At 54.9% G+C, this 24,304-nt stretch overlaps 2 protein-coding genes across 2 annotated transcripts; both read left to right on the forward strand.

Moving 5' to 3' along the window:
* Nucleotide 1: 1 nt before the first annotated feature.
* On the forward strand, nucleotides 2-21,224 carry LOC112108236 (proline-rich protein 36-like). The gene is made up of 5 exons (XM_026661377.2): nucleotides 2-155; nucleotides 10,399-10,918; nucleotides 11,838-11,892; nucleotides 17,336-17,496; nucleotides 18,266-21,224. Exons 2-5 carry the CDS (start codon nucleotides 10,486-10,488, stop codon nucleotides 20,866-20,868), a joined length of 3,252 nt encoding a protein of 1,083 aa, XP_026517162.1. The 5' UTR covers nucleotides 2-155; nucleotides 10,399-10,485; the 3' UTR covers nucleotides 20,869-21,224.
* A 750-nt stretch (nucleotides 21,225-21,974) lies between these two features.
* PRR36 (proline rich 36) lies at nucleotides 21,975-23,710 on the forward strand. The gene has a single exon (XM_024199746.2). The coding sequence runs from the start codon at nucleotides 22,172-22,174 to the stop codon at nucleotides 22,646-22,648; it is 477 nt and encodes a 158-aa protein (XP_024055514.1). The 5' UTR covers nucleotides 21,975-22,171; the 3' UTR covers nucleotides 22,649-23,710.
* Nucleotides 23,711-24,304: the final 594 nt, after the last annotated feature.

A 24,304-nucleotide genomic window follows, 5' to 3' on the forward strand; every position in this document is an offset into this window, starting at 1 on the left:
GGGTGGACATTCTCATCCCATCCCTTCTGACTGGCCTATTGCAGATCTGCCCAGCAACCTGACTAGACTGTAACCTCCTCTGCAAAAGACAGGCGGCCTAAACAGCCTTATTGTGTCTTTCTCTTCCCAGACAGTTAACTGTGTAATTGACACAGGTAAGTCACCACTCAGCTATTTCTAAGCAAGCACGTTGTATTCTGAAGGTAAAAGCATCAGACATGCTGGGCAGGAAGGGACTCCAAGCTAAGTCCAGTGCTCTGCGCTGAGGCAGGGCCCAGTAAACCCAGACCATCCCTGATGGGTGTTGAAGAAAATGAGTTTAAGCCAATACAAGAACCTACACGAATGCTAATAAGCTCACCAGAGAGCACTCACTCACTCCCACAGGGGCTCTAGTTGGGGATTACTCCTTCAGATCCCACACCGGGCTCTTTCTTGTGCTTACAAGCTCACCACAGCTTTAGCTCCAAACAAGCGTGCAGAGTCTTATGGGACCTCCGTAGACTAAAATCCTTCCAACACCTCCCTAAGGACCGGGGGTGGGGGGGTGCTCTCCATGGACGAGAGATCCTGCCTGTTTACTGGAAGTCAGCCTGGATTCAGGCTGTTCTGTCTTTTGGTCCCTGGAGAATCCAGTTTGAACCGGTATATGTGAGCCTCTCCCCGGTGGGGGTAGCTCTGGGGAGGCATTACAAGCTGAGTGAAATTGCTTTGCCCCCACCTCACTGTTCTTAGCTCCTGGAGAGCTGCATGTGTTCCACCTCCCCCAAGGAAGTACGGACAAACCCTCCCTGGTATTTAAACATTCATAAGACAATGATCTCCTGTCCCCCAGGGTATTACTGCATCTGTGTCACGGGGTCCCAGCAGTGGTCCCACCAGTGTCAAACACAGGTAAAATAACCTCTGCTTCTACTCGAGATTTCCCTGTTTATGCATCCCAGGATTTCATTAGGCCTTTTGGCCTCGGCATGCTGGGAGCTCGCATTCAGCTGATGAGCTGTCCCCACCCCCAAGTCGTTTTCAGTCACTGCTTCCCAGGATAGAGTCCCCCACCCTGTAAGGCTGGCCCTAGATGTCTGTTTACCTTTAGCCAGATTAAAACACATATTCTTTGCTTGCACCCAGTTTACCAAGCGATAGCTCTGTATCAGTGACCTGTCCTCCTCCTCACTGACCACACCTCCAATCTGTGAGTCATCAGTGATGCCTTCCCCTCCCCCCAGCTCATTGATAAAAATTTTAACTAGTGTAGGGCCAAGATCCCGTTCCTGCAGCCCCCGCTAGAAACACACCTGTTTGATGCTCATTTCCCATTCTCAGCTACCCTTTGAGACGATCCGTTAGCCAGCTTTTTAAAAACAAGAATATTATGAAATTGATGTGGCACGCATTCAGTGGATTGATCAGAATGACATATGGTACCAAATCAAATGCCTTCCATGTTCCACCAACACTACTGCCTTCATCAACCAATCTGCTAATATCAACAAAAGATATCAACTTAGTTTGACAGGATCCATTTCCCATAAACTCATGTTGCCTGGCACTAATTACATTACCTTCCTTTAGTTCTTTATTAATCAAGTCCCATATCAGCCACTCCGTTATCTTGCCTGGGATCGATGTCAGACTGACAGGCCTATAATTACGCAGGTGATCCCATTTACCCTTTTTAAATATTGGCACAACATCCGCTTTCTTCCCAGAGCTCTGAGGTTTATTGAAAATCAACGTTCACAGTCCAGTGAGCTCCTCAGTCAGCTCTTTCAAAATTCTTGGATGCAAATTATTCAGACCTGCTGATTTTTAAAATGTCTGACTTCAGTAACTGCTGTCTAACATCCTCCTGAGAGATACTAGTGGACTGGAAAGAGAGTTATCCTATGTGATGACCACATCACTTCTACTTGGGGAAACAGAACAGAAATATCTATTGGACACTTCAGCCTTTTCTGCATTATTATTCTTATTTATACTATTTGCATCTAGCAATGGACCAATACACTTGTTTAGGATACTTTTGGTTCCTAATATACTTTAAAAAAAACCAAAGAAACAAAAAACACCTTCCTTATTGTCCTTAACTCTAACCATAGATTTATCCTTGCATCCTTTGCTTCCCTTACCAGTTTTCTACAATTCCTGACTTCTTATTTATAGTCATTATCAACTTCCCTCTTTTTTTTCCCCCGTTTTATATTTTTACAGCTGCCTTCTAAACCAGGTTTGTTTTTCTCCCTAATCAATGTGGCCTTCTTCCTCTACTGTGGCTTTTTGGGGAATCTAGTAGTGTTTTACATTCCCAATTATGATTCATATTTTTCTGATTAAATTCTTCCTCCCAGCTGATTTTGGCTCAAATTGGTTTCAGCTTTCTGAAATGGCCCTCCTAAAACACCGTGTGTGTGTATATGTGTGTGTATATATATCACTGGTCTGGACTTTATTCTGCCTGCATGTTATGAATGCAATGAAATCATGATCACTTGTATCTAAGCTACCATGTAACTTTTAGTTGTGTCATCAGTTTCTCTTTATTTGTCAGGACAAGGTCTAATAGAGAAGTCCCCTGGGTTGGATACAACACTGTGAGTTAGCAAAAAGAACGAGAAGTACTTGTGGCACCTTAGAGACTAACAAATTTATTTGGGCATAAGCTTTCATGGGCTAAAACTGCATGCAGTGGAAAATACAGTAGGAAGGGGTGTGTGTGCACACGCAAACATGAAAAAATGGGGGTCGCCATACCAAGTCTAACAAGACTAATCAATTAAGGTGGGCTATTATCAGCAGGAGGCAAAAACTTTTGTAGTGATCAGAATGGCCCATTTCAAACAGTTCACAAGAAGGTGTGAGCAGGGGAAAAATTAGCACAGAGAAATAGTTTTTAGTATGTGAGTTAGGAAATTGTCATCTAGAATACTTAGACATTCCAAGGGTGTTTTAGTGCTGGTAGCATCAGACCTTGCAGTATGAGGAATTGTCACACTCCAACTGGGGGAAGTGTGAATCTGAGAAGATGGCTTTCTTTTTAACCTTAATTGAATCTAGATCGGTGACAGCGACCAGGCCACCACCTCCCTTCCACCCCCAACTCAATGATCTGAGGCTGAAGGCTCAAGATTCATCTTTGCTCGGGGGCAAGGGGAAAACGTTGCTAATTTTATGTGAAATCCTAGGAGACAAGGGATAAGTAATTCCTAACCTCCTCCTCATATCTAGAGATTTGACTTCAGGGCTGGCTGGAAAATAAGAATTCCATAGTGTGGGAACACGGGGGGGGGGGAAGGGGTTTGGGCTTTGTTTTTATTCCACATCAAAACAAAAATGACCGACTTTCCTGAAAACAGGGAAGAGGCAGGGCCTAGGATGTGGGACACCCAGCGTCAGGCCTATGCTCCGAATCAGGCAGAGCAGGTCTCCCATGTCCCAAGAGTGCCCTACCCACTGGACTACGTTTGGGGGTGCGGGGGGGGGAGAAGAGTCCATCCTGGGCCTGAGAAACCTTCCCAACCAAAGTTTCATCAAACCTGATCCATTTCTGCGACACTTCAGGTTGGACGAATCTGCATTTTCCAGCATGTCTCCTTGGCAAAATCCCCCAACAGCTCTGACTGACCCTGCCTAGCTATGTCTAGAGCAGTGGTCTCCAAAGTGGGGTGCATAAGAGGATCCTTGGGGGTGCGCGGCAGGAGGAGCGCTTTTTCTTTTCTTGCTTTGGCAAAAATGGTAGAGCCGGTGCGGCAGGGGGGTGTGTGATCAATTTTTTTTTTACTGATAGGGGTGCGCAATCAAAAAAGTTTGGAGACCACTGGTCTAGGGGGCCCTGTCTCCATTCCAGTCTTGCGCGGAGTTCAGCACGCTGTGTAAAAACACCCGCCTTCTCTTCTCAGTGAACACAACTTGGATGCTCACAGCTGGAGAGCTAAAGGGAAGTGGCTGAATATGAGTTTGGGGCCCTATCGGTAGAAACGGTTGGATCCTCGTCACTGGTCCTAGGAACAGGAGGGGCCTGCCGGACTTGCTCAAACTGGAGATCTAGGGATGCCAACCCTCCCGGTCGGGCTGGGAGTCTCCCGGAATTGGGCTCTATCTCCCGGAGGCTACTGAAGCCAAACTGGGAGATTTTTAGGTGCTAAAAGTCCAGCAGCGCAGCAGTGCTAAGGCAAGCTTGCTGGCTGCCCTGGCTCTGTGCCGTTCCCAGAAGCGGCCGGAACGTCCCTGCGGCCCCTGGGGTGGGGCCAGGCACAGGTACTGACATCTGCTCACACTGGTGGGTGCTCAATCTGCCCTCTGCCCCCGGCCCGATTCTGACTCCACCCCTGCCCCGCCCCCATTCCAAGCCCTTCCCCAAAGTCCTCACCCCAACTCCGCCCCCTCCCTGCCCCATGCCGACTCCTTTCCCAAATCCCTGCCCCGGCACCGCCTCCTCCCCTGAGCACGCCATGTTCCTGCTCCTCCCTCCTCCGTCCCGGAGCTTGCTACAGCTGTTTGGCAGTGGCAAGAGCCGGGAAGTAGGTGGAGGAGCGGGGACGCGACGTGCTCAGGGGAGGGGTGGGGCAGGGAGCTTTGGCTGCAGGTGGGTGCAGAGCACCCACTAATTTTTCCATGTGGGTGCTCCAGCCCCAGAGCACCCACAGAGTCAGCGCCTATGGGGCTAGGCCTGTCTGGGCTGCCTGCACCCTGAGCACCGACTCCACAGCTCCCACTGGCTGAGAACTACAGCCAATGGGAGCTGTGGGGGTGGTACCTGCAGGCAGGGGAAGTGTGTGGAGCCCCCCTCCCAGTGGCCACAGGGATGTGCTGGCTGCTTCCGGGAGTGGTACATAGAGGGAGCGGCACACAGATCCTTTGCCCCGCTTAACTCTGGCGGCTTCCAGGTGGTGAAGCAGTGGGGCTAAGACAGGCTCGGTCCCCACAGCTCCCATTGGCTGCCGTTCCCGGCCAATGGGAGCTGTGGAGTCAGTGCTCGGGGCATGGGCAGTGCACGGAGACACCTCCCCGCTGCGCCGCCGACCGAGGTAAGTGCCGCGTGGCTGGACCCCAAACGCCCTCCTGCACCCCTGCCCCAGCCCTGTACCTCAACCCCCTGCCTCAGGCTCAGCCCAGAGCCCCCTCCCCTATTCTGAACCCCTCGGCCCCAGCCCAGAGCCTGTACCCCACCCCCCTGCTTCAGTCTTGTGAAAGTAAGTGAGAGTGGGAGAGAACGAGCAATGGGGGCAGGGCGGTGGAGGGTGCAGGGACCTTGGAGAAGGGGCGGGACCTCAGGGAAGGGGTGGGGCAAGGGTGTTTGCATTTGTGATTAGACAGTTGGAGGTTTATAGTGTCCATTATCTGGTCTCCAACTGCTTCAGAGGAAAGTGTAAGAAGTGAGCCCTGCAGCGGCAGGTGTGGGGGTGACCTTACCCCTCCCACTGCCTGCTGATCCCTACTAGTTAAATTGGGTTAAGTCCCCAAGCAGGAGTTTTAACATCCTTCCATAATTTGTTGGCATTAATGAACTCTGGATCTTCTCACCCACTTAAATATCTGCTCCCTCTTTTGAATCTCGCCAGATTCTGGGCCAGAATGAATTCCGGTGGCTGTCTGCAGTTCCCAGGAATTTCAGTGGCATTTGCATGTGTTGTGATTTCTGTGCATGCCCTGCCCCTCCCCCCCCGCCCCCCCAAATTGTTGGCTGCTTGCCTTGAAACTGATTAGCCAGTCTGGGCACCCAGATCATAAAAATTCTTGGCCTGAGGTCCTCTGTGCATGAAGTAGGGGACAGCAAGGACAGAATGAATTGAAGTAAACTCCCCTCCCATCAGTGTGGCATTCCTCTAGGGCCAGGCCAGGCCAGGCTGGGCAGAAAGCTGTGGCTTTGAATCACATTCAGCTAAGTCAGGGAGCCTGCAGGGGCAGTGGAGAACGCTGGACTATACCCACGGTGCACCACTCTCCTTACTGATCCAAATACACTAGTTCAAGTGGTGCCGTGTGAACGTGCGCCATTGACATTTATCAGCCTCCTGCTGAGCTAACCCATCCAGGGGCAGCTTTTGTGCAGACAGGGTCGGGTGATGCAGGCTAGGCTGTAAGCAGGCTGTGTCTGGGCCTAAGCCACTAACATGCCTCCAAACACACTAGCCAGTGTCTTGACGTGGCTTTTCAATATCACTGAGCGAACTCTTGTGTTAACCCGATTGAGACCTACCCCCTGACTCAAGACTGTCCCTGGATAACAGGGTTGCCAACACTTGCGATTTGATGGCAAGGCTTTGTGACAACTGGCGTTGCTTAAAACCTCAGCTAGTGGCCTCGGGTACAAATATCAGCTCTCATTTATAAGTAGGCTCTACAGCAGTGGTCTCCAAAGTGGGGTGCGCAAGAGGATCCTTGGGGTGCACGGCAGGAGGAGCGTGCTTTTTTCTCTGATGGGGTGCGCGCAGGGCCCCCCCAGCCCTGCGGCAGCTCCCCGCCCCCCCTGCCCTGAGGCGCGCCCCGCCATGGCAGCTCCCCATCCCAGCTCACCTCTGCTCCGCCTCCTCCCCGAGCACGCCGCCCCTGCTCTAATTCTCCTCCCCTCCCAGGCTTGTGGTGCCAAACAGCTGATTGGCGCTGCAAGCCTGGGAGGCGGGAGAAGTGGAGTGGCGACCGTGTGCTCGGGGAGGAACGCTGTTTATTTAAAAAAAAAAAAAAAATTGGGGGCACCGCTTTTTGGCACCCCCAAATCTTGGTGCCCTAGGCAACCGCCTAGTTCGCCTTAATGGTAGCACCGGCCCTGCGTGCGCGATCAAAAAAGTTTGGAGACCACTGCTTTAGACATCACACATCTAAGCTCTTCTCTACTGTCATGAGGGCTGCATAGGGTTGCCAGGCATCCGGTTTTTGACTAGAACGCTCAGTCAAAAAGGGACCCTGGTGGCTCCGGTCAGCACCATTAAAAGTTCAGTCAGTGGCACAGGGGGCTAAGGCAGCTCCCTGCCCTGAGTCCACATGGCTCCCGGAACCGGCCCTCATGTCCAGGGCCGGCTCTAGGTTTTTTTGCTGCCCCAAGCCAAAAACATTTTGGGCTGCCTCCCACCCCAGCCCTGGGCTTTCCCCCTCCCCCCTCCCCCCCCAACTGCACCCTCCTGCTGCCCCAGCCCTGGGTCACTGGTAACTCGCTCCCAGGGCGGGTCATTCAGCAGGGATTTTAGATGTGCACAGAACACAGACAGGATTGGTTCCCATATGGTTACAGAACTGCAGTAAAGTGGAACAATTTTCAGCTTGTGTGACTGGAGGATATCTGGATGCATATTATAAGACTGTCCTACATAAATGAGGAAAAGTTGAGGTGCCTTTATTATTCTTTTGTTCCATTCTTTGTTTCTATGGGGAATGCACTATCACGGTCTTCCTTTTAAACAAATAAAACTAAAACTTAAAAAAAAAAAATAAAACCCAGCAATGGCTGTTGAAAATAGCAATTCCAGTCCTAATAACCACTGGGAAGCATTTCTTGCTCAATTTATTCTACTTTTTCTACAGCAAGTTACAGTGGATCAGTATATTTGATTTGGGGGAAATGAAGTAACAGCTGCCCAAATTGAGCTTGAGCACTCCTGAATTTTGAGGGTGTTCAAATCTGGAAGGCAGGTGCTAGATTCCCTTTCTGAATATTAGCTATATCTGGAAAGGAAAAGTCAATTTCTGCTTCCATGGCTCAGAAGTGGAAATCCTCCTACGTGCCTGGTACTGTATCTAAAGCTGCCCAGGTCCAGAGCCTCCCCTCCCTTACTTTTCATTTTAAATTCTAATGAGATCCACATACCTCCCTTGCTAGGCTTCAGATAGAGAGGTGCACCGTCCATTTAGTCCCCCCCAATTCCTTCTTTGGGGAAGAGCCCAGGGCTGGGGCTGCAGGGGGTGTGGGCGGGGGAGAGTCCAGGGCTGGGGCAATACAGGGGTGCGGGGGGGAGGTGGCAAAAAACCTAGAGCTGGCTCTGTTCCTACCATTCACAGCAAGCTGCAGATTTCAGTACCATATTCCTTCCCCCACCCTTTCCTGTTGCTAGTGGCCAAGGGAATACTGGGAAATGTAGTTCTTTCCCTGCTCCAGGGCTGGCTCTATAGGCAGAGAGCTAACCAAGGAACTACAGCTCCCAGGGCCCCCTGTTGGTTCTCAGCTCCCATGCTGGATTCTTGCGCCCCTTGCAAATCTGCCGCCCCAAGCAACTGCTTGCTTTGCTGGTGCCTAGAGCCGGCCCTGCTCATGTCCCTGTGGCCCCTAGGCGGAGGGGCAATCAGGGAAGCTCAGTGTGCTGCTCCCGCCCACCAGCACTGGCTCCACAACTCCCATTGGCCAGGAACCACAGCCAGTGGGAGGTGTGGGGGTGGCACTTGAGGGTGTGTGGCAGTGCACAGAGCCCCCGGCTCCTGCATCTAGAAGCCGGACACACCAGCTGCTTCTGGGAGCTATGTGGAGTCAGGGCAGGGAGCCTGCCTTAGCCCCGCTCTGCCGCCAACTGGGAGTCGCTTGAGGTAAGCACCACCTGGCTGAAGCCTGCACCCCAACCCCGTGCCCCAGATCAGAATCCCCTGCCCCAGTGCTGAGCCCCCTCCTGCACCCCAAACCCCTCGTCCCTGGCCCCATCTGGGAGCCTGCACTCCCTGCCCCAGCCCCGTGAAAGTGAGTGAGGGTGGGGGACAGCGAGCGATGGAGTGAGTAGGGATGGGGCCATGGGGGAAGGGGCAGGGCTGTGGGGGAAGGGGTGTTGGGTTTTGTGCGATTTAGAAAGTTGGCAACCGTAGCACTACAGGCTCAAACCAGAAGACCCAGATCCCATCTCAGATGTGTGAATTCTTAAGCTGATCTCATGATTTCTGCATCCTTGGGCTTGGCAACACTGAATAGGTCTGATATTGGCATATTTGGGGCCAACATCCCAGCATTGCACCTTTAAATGCTAGTTTAGACAGAGCAGGAAACCCCCTGGGATTCAGGGCATGAAATACTCTATTCTCCAGAGCCTTTTCAAACCGGATCTCCCCGTTTTGGCCACCAATGACTAAGACACCCCGGCTGTGACAGCTCTTAGTTTGCTCATTACTGGACTGGCGCCAGCACCACTCATCTCCTGGGTGGTTATTTCCTCTTGAATGTGAGTCTGAGCTCCTGGTTGAAAGCTGTGATTGTGGAGTGGGGGTGTGCGCTGTGGAGACCAGCTGGCTGAGCGTCCACAGAGCATTGGTTAGAACTGAGCAGCCCAGGCAGCAAATAGGGAACGGGCTCCCTGCCTATACCATAAAGATTTTTCTATTATGTAACTGCTCTTGCTCAAGTGTATTCCAGCCACTTAGTAGAATTAATAGCTCCAGAGTTTTCTGGAGAGGTAAATAATAGCTGGTAAGCCCAAGGGCTTGTGGATTTCCTTGTGAGCTTTGGGGTCGGATGCTATCAGAGTTGCATCCCAGGAGATTTGGGTTCCCTTTAAATCCAAGGGGATTTAGGGACTTGAGTCCTTCTGGGAAAAATCTCCCCATCCAAGCAGGTTGAGCTAAGGCATATTCCCAGCTAGCCATGGACTGGCTGTGTTGTTCAGGGCAAATCCCCACCCTGGCAGTGCCTCGGTTTCCCCAGCTGTGAAATAGGGATGAAGCTGGCCTGTCTTGCAGGGGATGGGGTTTACAGATTGAATGAAATTTATCCTCAAAATGCTCTGAGATCTCGGAGTCCAGAGCTCCAAAAGAGTGGGAACCCTTCCTGTGTGGAGGGACGGGCAGTTGAGACATCAATTGCTGCAGAATTTAACTTTGTATTTTAAGTGAATCTTGTGCTTAAGGCTGTAAGTCTTTCCCAATGCAGCACTACCTTCCTGAACCTGCAGGCAGCTCTGTGCCCCCTCTGCTGCTCATGGTTCTGCCTAACCATAGAGACCTGTGTGGGCTCTAGTCAGTTTCACAGCTGCTCTGCCCATGGGCACCCATGAAAGTGACCGGCACTCTCTGCTTTGTGCCCCTTGGCAAGGCTGAGCAGGAGGAGGATGTCAGGGCTGGAGCTATTCATGGGGGATGGGGGGAGGGGGAGGGTATAAGACACCCCACTGTTAAGGGACCTGGTGGGGGAGATCCCCTCTTCCTGGTGCTTGGAATGCTTCAGATGCTACTAGCCAGAGGTGGCCAGGGAAGATGGGGATCAATGGACAAAGTGCGGGGATGGGCCTTTCCCATCAGGTCTGGGGAGGTCAAGGCTTCTGACCTGGTGTGCTGCTGGGGGCTGATCTTTCAGCTCTGTCCCTGGCTAGTAGGTTTGAGCTCTGGACTAGTAGCGATTTCCCTCCCGGAGAGCAATGGGGAGGCAAAGCTTTAGTTGGTGGTGCTGCAGAGTGGGGTGGAATTGGTCCCTCTGCAATTAACATCTGTCTCTTTCAGTCCTAGCTCGGCGGCAGAGGAGGATTTGGCTGTTCTCCATCACCGCGGAGGGGGCAGACGGTCTGCCCAGCACCTGGGTGGGACAAGATGGATGGCAAAGCTACTGCCAATGGGGTCCCCCCTCCCCAGACCAATGGCACGGCAACCGCTGGGAAAGGGGCAGCAGCTGGCCAGCCTGCAGCAAAACCCAAGCCTGCCAAGAACGCTGTGAGATCAGCCCCCGTCTCTGGAGCTAGGCGGCCTGTGACTGACCACGCCCGCCCGCCCACGGCCCCATGTGGTGGCTCCAAGCTGCTCAGCAATGGGGTGCCCCCGAGGGCCGAAGCCTCGCAGAGGAAGCTGCCAGCGGCAGCATCAGCACCCAAAGCTGGTGCTGCCTCTGCCAAGCCCACTCCGGCCAAAACAGTGGCCAGGAAGCCAGCGGGTGAGAGCGGGGCAAAGCCTCCGGAGAAGGCTGGGCCGGGCAAGGCCGGGCAGCCGAAGGGCGTGAGGAAGACGACAGTTCCAACCATGGCCTTGGGTATGTTCCTCGCCTTCCCGCCAACAGCAGGAAGGGTTGCCAACCCTCCAGGATTGTCCTGGAGTCTCCAGGACATAAGTCCAATCTTTAATTAAAGATTGTCATGTGGTGAAATCTCCAGGAATACGTCCAACCCAAATTGGCAACCCTAGTGGATGGCACCAGGCTGGTATCCCTGAGGCCTGTTCCTGAGCCCCTTGTCCTGAGCCAGGGTGGTTAAGGCCCCTGTGGGCTGATAGGCTGTAGGGAGATTCCCCTGCTAAGGTGGGGGAGAGTGGCTGGAGGGGGGGATCTCACTGTGAATCTGTAGCGAAGGGGGGAGGAGCATGCTGGGCTGTGATCAGAACCCCCCCGATAAAACAGCTGGCAGGGCTCTGACATACTGGGGTGCGGGGTTAGCGTTGCTGATAAGGGAGCCAGGCTGTGGCATCCTGTTCGGCTTTAGGGGCAGGGCAATGCCCTGGCACGATTGGTAAAGCACTTAGCAGGGGAGGGTCCCTTTAGTCTCTCTCCTCCTCCTCCCCCCCCCCCCCCCCACACACACCCCAACCTGGCTTTGGGGGAGCGGGATAGAACTGCTGGTTTCCCCTGCACCAGTGATAGCCAGGGTGGTTGAGAGGCCCCTGCATGCAGCGAGTGTGGCAGGTCATGGTGCCTGTCCTCCCACGGCCATGGGGTCCAGCCCCTCTGCCAGAGAGGCCAGTCCTAGGTGGGGCCAAGCCTGAATCCCGTTCCAGGGAGGGTAGAACAACTGCATTGATGGGGAAGCTGGCGCTGCCCCCTCCTGTGTGCCTGACTCCTTGGATCCCAGAGCTGGGACTCCCGTTCCCCTGGCACTAACCTACCTGCCCAGTTGCCTCGTCAGTAACCTCCCGTCTCCTGGCACTGAAGCTGTCTCTCTCTCTCTCCCTGTTTCTAGTCCCAAAGTCGGCCTCAGTGAAGCCTGAGAAACCAGAATTGGCCAAGCCTTCCAGGTATGGTATGGAGTTGCCTGCGGCTGCACGCTGGCTGCTCCTGATACTATGGGGATAGATGTGGGAGGGACTGGGTAAAGAACCTGCCCCAGGATACCCAGCAGGGGGCATATGGTGGGGCTGGGAAGGCTGGCTTTTGGGGTCTGGATGAGATTTCCATGTGGGATGGCTCCTGACCAGTCAAGGCACTGCCCTTGGGACCCCCAGCCCGCTTGGAGCAAGCAGTGGCATGTGCAGGGTGTGTGTGGTACCTGATCTAATGTGATCAGATGTAATCACACTAATAACAGCATGAGAAGGGATGGTAGCAGGAGTCACTGAAACTAGGGGAACTCCCAGAGGAAAACAGTCCCAGATCAGAGGCAGCTCCTGGGAGAGCCTGAGATGAGACAGAAACAGACTCTGTGTTGGAGACCTTTTCTGAATTTTCTCTCTCATTAGTGAGTGGTGGGATGTTCGCTGGCAGTATGTTGTTCAGCCATTAGATGTCCCTGAGCTGCACAGTGTTCCAGGCAGGGAGTGGTCCCTGGTAAACAACGGAGACAGAAGTGGGACACAAGCTAAGTGAAGGCTTGTCTGCAGTTCAGTAAATGCCTCCTGTTGGAGATGAACTGTGGTTCTGCATATCATGAGACAAAAATATTCCAGTGGCCCTAAGGGGGGAGGAGACTTCTGGTAGTAGATGACTCTCTAATCTAGCAGCCAAAGTCCGAATGAGATCAATGAAGCTGAAGCCGGCCAAATGAAGTGTGAATTTTTAGCCCTGAGAACCCTGGGCCCGTTCATGTAGGGCTGTGGGAGATTCTCCATCCCTCCAAATTGAGCCTGGATGTCTTTCTACAAGAGATGCGTTGGCTCGGATAGACGTGAACCTGCCTGATGCACAAAGCACCAAGTGAGTTATCTGGCCTGCGTTTATGCAGCCTAGATGGTGGTAATTGTAGCGTATGGGAACAGGACAGTGTCCCTTTGGACTACTGGCTCCCATGGTGTCCTAGGTTTTGAAAGCTGTTAGAGCAGCAGGCCATAGGTGACTAGCCCTGGCATGTTGTGTTCATAGTTGGGAACCAGGCTTCTCTGGGACCCAACGGTGGCTTTCTTCATGTTGTGTAACAAGCCAAAGAGATGACAAGAAATAGCTGCTGCTTTTCTCCATGGAAGGCTAGAGGAGACCGCTGTGCTCGTGTGCTGCACAACACAGGAGTCCCCGGCCGCAGTAGCTGTGGCTGAGCTAGAGAGCGTCCTCAGAAAAACATCCAGGCTTGGTTTTTTCTAAAGAGCTCCAGTGATGGAGAAACCACCACACCCCTTGGGAAGCTGTACCAATGGTTCATCCCCCTCACTTAAAATCCATTAACCCATTCTGGCCTAGTGGGTGGCGGGAAAGCCATAGACATGGTGTATCTTGATTTTTAGTGAGGCTTTTGGCACAGTCCCATGTGATCCTCTCTCATAAGCAAACTAGGGAAAGGTGGGTGCGCAACTGGTTGAAAGATGGTACTCAGAGTAGTTCCAATGGTGTAGTGTCCTGCAGTGGTTAGTTTTGGGTCTGGTACTCATCAGTATTTTCATGATTTGGATCATGGAGAGGAGAGTAAGCTTATAAAATTTGCACATGACACCAAACGGGGGGTTGCAGGCACTTTGTAGGAGAGGATTAGAGTCTGAAATGACCATGACAAATTGGAGGATTGGTCTGAATTCAACAAGATGAATTTCAGTAAAGACACATGCAAAGTACTTCATTTAGGAAGGAAAAATCAAATGCCCAACTACAAAATGGAGAATAACTGGCTAGGTGGTCATTCTGCTGTAAAGGATCTGGGCTTATAGCGGATTACAAATTGAGTGTCGTCAATGTGATGCAGTTGTAAAAAAGGCTAATATAATTCTGGTGTGTACTAACAGGAGTGTTGGATGTAACTCTCCAGCTTTGCTCGGCACTGAGGAGGCCTCAGCTGGAGTCCTGTGTCCAGTTCTGGGCACCGCGCTTTAAGAAAGATGTGGACAAATTAGAAAGAATCCAGAGAAGAGCAACACAAATGATCAAAGGTTTAGAAAACCTGCCCTGTGTGGAAAGGTTAAAAAAACTGGACGTGTTTAGTCTGAGAAAAGAAAACTGAGGTGGAACCAGACAATGGTCTTCAAATACGGGAAGGACTGTTATAGAGAGGACTGGGATCGATTGTTCTCCATGTCCACTGGAGGTAGGATGAGAAGTAATTGCCTTAATCTGCAGCAAGGGAGATTTAGGTTAGATATTAGGAAAAGCTTAACTATGCTGAACAATTAAATTAAAGACTGGAACAGGCTTCCAAAGGAGGTTTGTAGAATCCATGTCACTGGAGGGTTTTAAGAGCAGGTTGGACAAACAGCTGTAAGGGATGGTCTAGGTGTACTGGTCAGCCCCTTACACTGGGGCAGGGACTTGATGACTTCTTGAGCTCCATTCCAGCCCTGTGAAAACAGGGATGGGGGGGGGGGGGAAGGTCAAAATGAGGGCACCCGACAGGGACTCTGAGCAGAGAACCCTGGCCAGCACCTGCTGCTCTGTGAAGGAGCAACTCTGCCTAGAGACAGGATACCAGTGGGAGTGGAAATAGGCCCCACTGTTGCAGTGCACCTCCCTGTCCAGCTTCCTCCTGGGCTGATTCAGGGCCATCTTAGAGGATTGGGCCAAAAGAAACCTGATGAGGTTCAACAAGGACAAGTGCAGAGTCCTGCACTTAGGACGGAAGAATCCCATGCACTGTTACAGGCTAGGGACCGAATGGCTAGGAAGCAGTTCTGCAGAAAAGGACCTAGGGGTTACAGTGGACGAGAAGCTGTATATGAGTCAACAGTGTGCCCTTGTTGCCAAGAAGGCTAACGGCATTTTGGGCTGTATAAGCTGGGGCATTGCCAACAGATCGAGGGACGTGATCCTTCCCCTCGATTCGACATTGGTGAGGCCTCATCTGGAATACTGTGTCCAGTTTTGGGCCCCACACTACAAGAAGGATGTGGAAAAATTGGAAAGAGTCCAGCGGAGGGCGACAAAAATGATTAGGGGACTGGAGCACATGACTTATGAGGAGAGGCTGAGGGAACTGAGATTGTTTAGTCTGCAGAAGAGAAGAATGAGGGGGGATTTGATAGCTGCTTTCAACTACCTGAAAGGGGGTTCCAAAGAAGATGGATCTAAACTGTTCTCAGTGGTAGCAGATGACAGAACAAGGAGTAATGGTCTCAAGTTGCAGTGGGGGAGGTTTAGGTTGGATATTAGGAAAAACTTTTTCACTGAGGGTGGTGAAGCACTGGAATGGGTTACCTAGGGAGGTGGTGGAATCTCTTTCCTTAAAGGTTTTTAAGGTCAGGCTTGACAAAGCCCTGGCTGGGATAATTTAGTTGGGAATTGGTCCTGCTTTGAGCAGGGGGTTGAACTAAAAGCTCCTGAGGTCCCTTCCAACCCTGATATTCTCTGATTCTCTGATTTTTCTGATCTTGGTCAGCCCCAGGAGGAGGTGGTTGAGGGAGTCTTGCAGCTTTGTGGGCCTAGGGATGGGGGTTGGGGGAAGCTCAGTGAGACTCAAGCGGTTCTGGACTGCCACTCAGACCGGATGCTGTTCTAGTCTGGTAGCACTCTTGCATTGGTGTAAAGGAACACAGGTGGGGCATTTAATCTGGGATGACTGGGGTGAGTGTCTTTCATTGCAGTTAGTGCTGGCTGCTCAATTTCACTCTCCTGAGATGAGTCAAGCTTGTCAGTTTCACTTGAGCGGATAGTCAGTTTTGTTTCCCAGTGCGCTGGTGGGGTTAGAGCAGGGGTGGGCAAACTTTTTGGCCCGAGGGCCACATCTGGGTGGGGAAATTGAATGTAGGGCTGGGGCAGGGGGTTGGGGTGCGGGAGGGTGTGTGAGGGGGTGTGGTGTGCAGGAAGGAGCTCAGGTCAGGGGGTTGAGGTGCAGGAGGGCTGCAGGGAGCATGAGGGGGCTCAGGGCAGGGGGGTGGGGTGCAGGGGGCTCAGGGAAGGGGGGTGAGGTGTGGGGTGCAGGAGGGGTTCAGGTGCAGATTCCAGCCCGGTGCCGCTTACCTGGAGCAGCTCCGGGGTGGCAGCAGCACACATGGGGCCAGGGCAGGCTTGGGGGTGGGGTGGGTGGGCAGTACTCACAGATGAGAGCAGCATGCGGAGCCCTCTGCCGCCACCCCTCCCCCAGGGGCTGCAGGGACGTGGTGCCGGCCGCTTCTGGGAGCGGCGCAGGACCCGCGGTACCGCAGGGGTGGCAATCCCGGGGGCAAGATCCAAAGCCCTGACAGGCCAGATCCGGCCTGCGGGCCGTGGTTTACCCACCCCTGGGCTAGAGGGCTCTCAGCACCACACCCGGCAGGTTAACAGGAAACTGCTTTGACTGTGACTTCAAACATTCTTCACGTTTTTCTCTCTCAAGCCCTGAGCCCAGCACTGCGGGGAGGCCAGAGCTCTGGCTCACTGGGGAGGCCTGGCAAGCTGCCCTTCAGTGTGGATTTGGTGGGGCTAATGGGCTGTAGTTCAGAAGGGGTTTTAGTGTAACCCCGAGCCCGATGGACTCAGCAGCTGTGTTCAGAGGCGCTGCAGTAGTGGTAGGTCCTGCCTGCCGAGGGGGCTTGCAGCTGGGAGACAAAGGGGGTGATGAGGGGCACCAGTCAGAGCTCTCTAGAGGGTGAGCCTCTACTTGCAGAACATGGCCTCCATTCAGATCCCCTAAGCTGCCGGGCTGTGCTGGCGAAGGGCCTGGATGGCTTAGATTTGTTTGGCAGGTGACCAAGTGCCTCTAGGTGGAGAAAGGAAAGGACGGTCCAGTGGCTAGAACGCTAGCTGAGGACTCGAGACACCTGGGTTCCATTCCCAGCACCACCACCAGTCTCCCTGTGTGAGATTGAGCAAGTCACTTTGTCCCCTTTGCCTCAATTTCCCCTCCTGGGTACATTGGAGTAACAGCAGTAAAGAAGGTGAGGTGCTCAGATGCTACAGTGACAGGAACCTCTGCTCGAGCTAGTCGGGGAGCAAGGGGTCCGCCAGTCAGGGTGGGGAATATTTGTCTCCAAGCCCTGCAGGTTGGTACTGTGCGGTCCCTTTGTGGTACAGCAGTGTGTGCACTGGGGGAGTTTGTCTTGGCATCCCCTGGGCTGTACCAGCTTGGTCCCTCTGGTGGATGGAGCGCAGGACTGGCTCTTAGGCAACCTGGGTTCTATTCCTAGCTCTGCCATTGACTTGCTGGGTGACCTTGGGCAAGTCACTGCCCTGCCTTGTGCCTCAGTTTCCCCATCTGTAGAGTGGGGAGAACAGGGCTTTGAGCTCTGTGTGGGAGAAGTGTGTAGAAGAGCTAGGTATTCAGGGTGTGACATGGACCCGTCTCTATTGACTGCATGAGACAAACACATAGTGGCTTCTCTATCTCTTCACCCCTCTCTGTTCTGGTTTCAGACCCCCTGCTCCAGGGACGAAGGACACCACACAGGTCTCCACCAGAGCCCTGACCAGTAACAAACCAGCCATGGCCAAACCTAAACAGATGGCGCCACCTGGTGGCCAGGCCTCAGCAGTACCACAGCAGCAGAAAAACACCACCGCCTCTGCAAAGAAAGGTACAGGTGCCTCACGACTAAGCATTGGTTGGTGGCTTAGATCTGACACCAGCAAGCTACGGTGACTCCACAGTGTGGGCAGCCAGGGCATCTGAGATTCAGTGTCTAGTTGGATCCCATGGGAGGGTGCCTGGGGAAAGGAGCGAGGTGTATTCGTAGGTTGCCTGCTTTGGACACCAGGCTGCCCCGTCTCTGGGCAGGAGTGGGGGTGGCCCATCTGCTGTAGCAAAGGGCAGCGTGCTGCTGCCATTCACTCGACCGGTGGTGAGATGTCTGAGGAACGCACTCCACCCCCCACTTTGTTACCCCAGTGCCCCTGCATGCTGCTCAGGACTCAGCTCCTCGGAGAGTCTCCCCCTGCCCACCATGCTGGGGGGATGGGGACCCCAGCCAGCATGGAGCAGACCCCAGGGCTCTGCTCCCAGCCCTGGGCATTAGGGATGCAGCTGGAGTGCACTGCACTAGGGATATTCTCTCATCTCCAAAGGCAGTGCATGAGTTGGAGCAGCCCCGTGGCTGCTCTCAGTTACTCTGGGGACAGGGCCATCACTAGGACCACCACCAAGGTGGCTTAAAGCCTGCTCTATCCTTGCCCCATGGAGTGAGGTGGGAATTGGGCCACTCTAGCGGGAGCCAGTGGCTTTCCCAGGGTGCTGCAGCAGCTCACAGTGCCCTCTGTTGGCTTGGCTGTTACCCCAGAAGGCACTTCCAATTGGCTATAAATCTAGGGCCTGGCCCTGAGACCTGGCTTCTTTCTTGTCCCTTACAGACCTTGTCAGAGCTGCCCCCGTCTCCAGGGCCCGGCTGTCTGGCTCGAACCCCATCCTCAACAAGATTGCTGGCCTGGCCAAGACATCCAAAGCCAAGCTCCCGGCAGAGCCCAAGACCAAGAGCCACCCAGTTCCTGCCACTCCCAAGGCCTTGGAGAAGCCAAAGGGGCCGAAGACCCCTCCCAAGGCAGGGGGCAGCCATCCTGCCACCCCACAGAGAGCAGCGGCCTCCACCCTGAAGAGGTTATCCGCTGGGAGCCCTGGCAAGAAGCTCCCTAAGAAAGAGGCTAGCTACAACCTGGAGCCAGTGCCTGTGCCCAGGAAAAAGCTGCTTTCCCCAGGACAGGGAGAGGCCAAGGAAGCTGCTGCCAATGTCCTTTTGGCCTCTCCTGATGTCCTGCCTGGCACAGAAAGGGCAGCCCCCGAGGGCGATGTGAGGCCTCTGGATGAGAAAGGATTAACACCGGAGGTGGGCCCGGTCCTGTTCAAGCCGGTCCCTGCAGATGGGGATGCTCCCGAGAGCTATAGGCCAGAGGTGCCGGGAGTGGAACAAACACCTGCCAGGGACCTGGAAGGGGTGGTTGGAGGTGGAGCACCCCAGGAAGGAGGAGGCTCATCTGGCCCAGAGCTGGTGGTTGCCAACCCTCTATCCCACCAAGAGAGCTGTCCTGCAGAACAGCAGCTGACCGGTCTCTCCCCACCACAAGGGGTGGGCTCTCCTCCCAGGGAGATGCTGCCCCCAGCAGGCACAGAGCTCCCTGATGTGACACTCCAACCCCAGGGAGAGCAGAGCCTGGTGGACACCCCATCTATGCTTCTAGACCCCTGTGAGACTGGCCCAGCAGCCCAGGGGGAGCCATTGCCCTGCCAGGAAGCCCCAATGGGGGCTGAGCACCTAGACTTGTGGCCGGAAGGCAAAGGAAGAGCAGCTCAAGATGTGACCTGCCTGGCCCCAGCCCAGCTGGATTCCTCCTGCCCAGCCGGGGCCTCCCAGATGCTGCCCCTCAGCAAAGAGGCCCCTCGGGGTGGCACAGGGGGACAGCGATCTCCCTGCGGGTCACCGAAGCACCCGGCAGAGCTTCTGCGAGGGGGAGAGCGGGAGGAAGAGCCGCCCGATGAGCCAGAGGCAGAGTGGTCGACACACGAGACGGACTCGCTTCCTCGGGTTGGCCTGGAGGCTTCCTCCCCAGAAGATGTGGCAGAGCCAGGAGCCGTGGAGCTGAGAGAGGAGAGGGATGGGAGTGTCTCTCTGACCCCACCAGGGCGTGGACAGGAAATCCAGGATGCTCTTCCCCTGGAGAGAGGAACCCAGGGCACTTGCGGGGGCTCCGGGAAGATGGGGGATCTGGATGCTGAAGGAGTGACTAGTACAGGGGAGGCAGCGGCTGTTTCCCAGGGGATAGAGGGGCTCAGCGGAGAGCCTGTCCGTGCAGGGCATGAACCAGAGGAAGCTGTTCCCCCCACAGAACAGCTCCCTGAGGACAGCAAGGGCCCTGAAGACCAACCCAGTGTCGCTTCTCCTGGCATGTCCCTCCCTGGTGCTGAGCTGGCCGGAGTCACCTTAAGAAGCCTTGAGGAAGCCGAGCTGCAATGCACCTGCCTAAGGTCTCCTGGAGACGTTGCCGAGGTGGGGCCCACGGAGGGGGAGCCCCCACTGAAGGGTGGAGCTGATGTGCTGGAGGACCTGGAGCCATGTGCCCAACTGGAGTCACCACTGGGTCCCGAGGTGACTGTGCACAAGCCTCAGAGCCTGCCCCTGAAGAGCCTGGAGCTGCTGCAGGAGCCGGCCCAACGCCCCCCGCCCCCAGGGCAGCTGTCGTCCAGTAGCGCCGAGTCGGAGGGGCCGTCCAAGAGCCGCTCCAAGTCCAGCACGCTGAGCGGCCCCGACCTGGCTGGCAAGAGCAGCAGCGAGACCAGCACCCCGGAGGAGCTGCGGGATTACGACAGCAGCTCCGGCGTGGAGTCCAAGTCGGACGAGAAGCTAGAACAGAGCTTCCCCCGCAGCCCCCTGGAGGACCTGCCAGGGGAGCAGGACCTGGGGATCCACATGGACAAGGGGGATGACGAGGCAGAGACCCTCCCAGCAGACGAGCTCCTAGGTGACCCGCCCACCGAGCCCACAGTGTCCTCCTCCGAGGAGGAGGGGGAGCTGGATGGAGACCTCCTGAAGGAGCCCGGCTTCCCTGCCATGGGCAAGCCCCTGGTGTTCCGGGCGCCGTCCCCACCCCGTAAGCCGTCCCTGGAGGAGTTGGAGGAGCTGGGCTCGGGTGACGCCGGCACCGGGACGCCGGCCTCCACCAACTCGGCCACCTCCTTCGACGCCGTCTTCCACCTCCACTCCACTGACAGCTGCGGGAAGAGCCCGGGCCTCTCCTCCCTGGAGAGTGAAGAGCACTCGGCCGAGAGCACCAGAGACCAGATCCCCAAGGGCTCCGAGCCGGCCAGCCTCCCCGAGGCGGAAGAGCATGGCAAGATCTCCCTCCCCGGGGACTGGGGCTGCCAGCTGGAGTGCCCCCTGCAGATGGGCCCGGCGGACGAGGAGAAGCTGGCCTCCCAGCCCTATGGCACTGCTCCCCGTGGCCCGGCGGCAGGTAATGTATAGAGGAGCCTGCCGTGTGTGTCCAAGTGCCAACGCCGCGGTACCTTAAAGCTTAACTCAGTCATGTGCAATAACGTCCCCTGCTGAAGGGAATCCCCCCATCAGTGGTCCCCGCTCCCTCCTCTCCTAGTGTATCTCCCACCTAGCCGGATGGGTCTGACATCTCTGTACAGTCCCTCAGTCATAGCCTACATTTTTCTGTGTCTAGATCAAAAATACCAGGCTCTCCCCCATGATCACTGGCACCTAGGGGGAAGCCGTCTGTGTTTTAATGTTCTTCCCTTTTGGGGTGGGGGATTGGGGGCCAAACTTTTTAGCCTTTCAGTACATTGAATAAAGAGTCACTTATCTGGATCTGACCTCCTGGCCTGTTCTTTGTATTTTTGTGCAGGACTCTTACCACCCCTCCCTTAGCCTGGACTGTGGAGGGCAGATCGGGGGGGAGGGAGGGGGTTGATTGGCAGCAGGGCCAAGTAGATTTGGGGTGGGGGCTAGGGAGCGGCCATCTGTCATGGCTGACGTCTTACCACTTGGTTTGTAGCCTTGCAGCAGACTAGAATGTCTGGCCTTAGCCACAGTCCTTCTGTTGCCATGGGTTCTCCAGAAGATAGTTTGGCCATCACATGGAAGTTCTTCATGGGGCTGAGAGCATCTCAAGCCTTCCCTGGACCACCATGTGGTGGGTGGACTTTTCTAGACCCCACCAGCCCTCATCTCCTGGACCTTTTGGTCCAAGGGAACTTTCCTGGGTCCACAGATGGTAGTTTTTGAGAACTAGAGCACCTGATGCTTTAGTACCTTCCCTTGGACAGATCTAGCCCAGAGATCAGGCCACTGCCATGATCTGAGGCCCAGTTCTATGGGCAGCTCCAGCCTCCGTGATATGGTTGCCATGGAGACAGTAGATGACTTTTTAACAGCCAAAGGATGCTGTGCCTAGGTTGGTCCTATTGCATTGTGCTTAAATCAAAGCTTCATGGCTGGTAGGAGATAGACCTAATCTAGGCTTCTCCTTAGCTGCTCTGCTTAGGATATTGCCCCCAAGACCATGCCTCCCTCCTGGGCAGCTGCTGGCAGCCTGGGTATCTCTGCCATGGAGGCATCCCAAAGATCTAGCCATAGGCAGGGAAGCAGGAGCCAGTTCCTAGTTGAATCTGCTTTGGGCATCTTGCTGGTCGGGGTGGTATCGAATGGGCTAACCCTGGATGTTGCCTGGACTCTTCTCCCTGCCTGTCTGTGTGTGCCTGTGCCAGTCTGTCCTGTTGGTGCCCCCTGTCTCTCCTTCGTCCGTCTTAACACCCCTCCCATGGGCAGTTCTCTCCAACCCATGCTCCTGTGCCCTGTTGTAGGTGAGAGCGGGGCTGGCCTGGGGCCCTTCTCCTGGGGGCCCTGCCCCCCTGAAATCCTCTCCACCATTTACGAGGTGGAAGGAGGCGCAGAGACCCCTGGGCAGGTGCCAGAAGAGGAGGAGGAGGATGGGAACTACCAGCTCCCCCCTGCTGTCCCCCGTGACAAGGCCCCCCTGCACCTGGGCAGCCTCCAAGCAACTGTCATGCAGCAGCTGATCAGCCGGACTCTGCTCTTCTCCTCCACTGGGGAGGCGCCTGTGGGGGGCAGAGGGGCCCCCGTCATGAGTGAGGTGGAGCTCGGAAAGTGGACAGACCTGCTGTCACCATTGGATGAGTCTCGGGCCAGCATCACCTCAGTCACCAGCTTCTCCCCCGAGGACGTCTCATCTCCCCAGGGCGACTGGACGGTGGTGGAGGTGGAGACCTTCCACTGACTTCCCCCACCTGCACTGGCTTCACCCCCTCCTCCCCGCACCTCCTCTGGGTAAAGGCTCTGCCTGTTGTGGCTTAGATCCCTGCTGTGATCTGCTCTTCTCCTTCCCTTGGCTTTTCTGGGGGACCAAGCGTGGTGGGGTGGCCAGTACCTCTGTTCCAGCCACGCAGAACTTTCCTTCTACCTCTTGGCCCACAGTGGAGCAAGTGGCTTCCCAAGTTGAGGTTAAGTAACCAGGCAGAGGCAGCAACTGGAAGAACTTGTGCTGGGGTGAGGCTTGGCTGCTTCCCCTGAGTCCTTGACTTCAGTTTCAAATTTCTGAATTCTGATCTCATCCCCTCCCCAACTCCATGGAGCTCCCAGAGCCTGCAGCCAAAGGGGTGGAGGGTTAACAGCAGGATGGGCAAAACTCTCTCTTGCAACCCTCCCCCTCCCCCCCGGGCCTCCATATACCTCCTGAGTCTGGTCCCCCAAGAGACCGCTTTAATTTGTTAGCCCTGGTGGCCTCCATAACGGATCTAAAATCTACAGGTTCTTTGGCAGAGGCTGGAAGAGGGGTTGGCAGTTCCCAGCCAGTTCTCAAACAGCCAAGCCCATCTCTTCACCTCCTTCCCACCCGCTGCTACAGGAGGCCTCATTCCTTCAGGAGAACAGTGCCAACCACCCATGGTGTGGCTGGAAGAATCGAAGCCATGGGGGGCAGGGCTTTCCTTGCCCAGTGGCTCTTCCCCCTCAAAGACATTCTCAGGGCCATGGTGGGTCAGTTGAGTCCATGATCTGTCTAGCCTGTGGTAGGAGGAGGGGAGGAAGAATGACATGGCCTTAAACCTGGACCTAACTCTTCAATGAATGTTCTTTAATTTCCTCCGGTGCTCGTGGAGCTGGGCTGATGGGGGAAGGGGGTGTGCTGCATGCATGGGGGGTGGTTTCTGACATGATTTGCCTGCTGCGTTGGAAGAGAGCAGAGGCCTTGGCTCATGTTCCTGCTGTTACATTGTGGCGATATGGGGTGGTTGTCTGGTTTTTTTGCTGCTGTGGGTGTAGCCTTTATGCACAGATTTGCTGTCTCCGTTAACTGCCGCTGGCCAGCTGCAACTCCAGTAGCTGAAAGAGGCCCGGGGGGTGGGGGTGGATTGAAGGCTTGGATCCTCAGGTGGGGGCTGGGTGCAGGGGGTTGGGGAGGTTCATAGGCAGAGTGGGGTGGAGAGGCTTGGAGGGGGGCTGGGAATTCCTCTCCTGCAGGGGCTGAGCCTGTGGCAAGGGGGCATGTTTTGTGGTAGCCATGCACCCTAGCAATCCCTAGCTGCTTGCCCCTTGTGTCTATGGGCAGGCTGGGTTACAAGAAGACTCTGCCCAGGTCCAGACTCCTGGTGGCAGAGAGGAAGGCACCATGGTGCCATCTCCACCATAACAGCTCAGTCCCACTTCCCTCTATAGTGCTGCTTGGCTCCAGGGGAGGCACTGGGCTGGATGCTATGGCAGGGACCTCTCTGGTACTTTCCTCTATGCCCACCGAGGTCCTCAGGTGCACCACGGCTGGCACCAAACTCTGAGCATTTTCCATAAAGTTCCACTGGGAAGCTCCTCGCTGGAGGAACCCCAAGGCTGCCGGATGACTTCAGCCCATGGAGAGGTGGCAGTAGGCTTCCTGCCATGG

Source organism: Terrapene carolina, unplaced genomic scaffold, assembly GCF_002925995.2.
Source record: "Terrapene carolina triunguis isolate 2854851 unplaced genomic scaffold, T_m_triunguis-2.0 Scaffold1054, whole genome shotgun sequence".
NCBI classification, from domain to species: domain Eukaryota; kingdom Metazoa; phylum Chordata; order Testudines; family Emydidae; genus Terrapene; species Terrapene triunguis.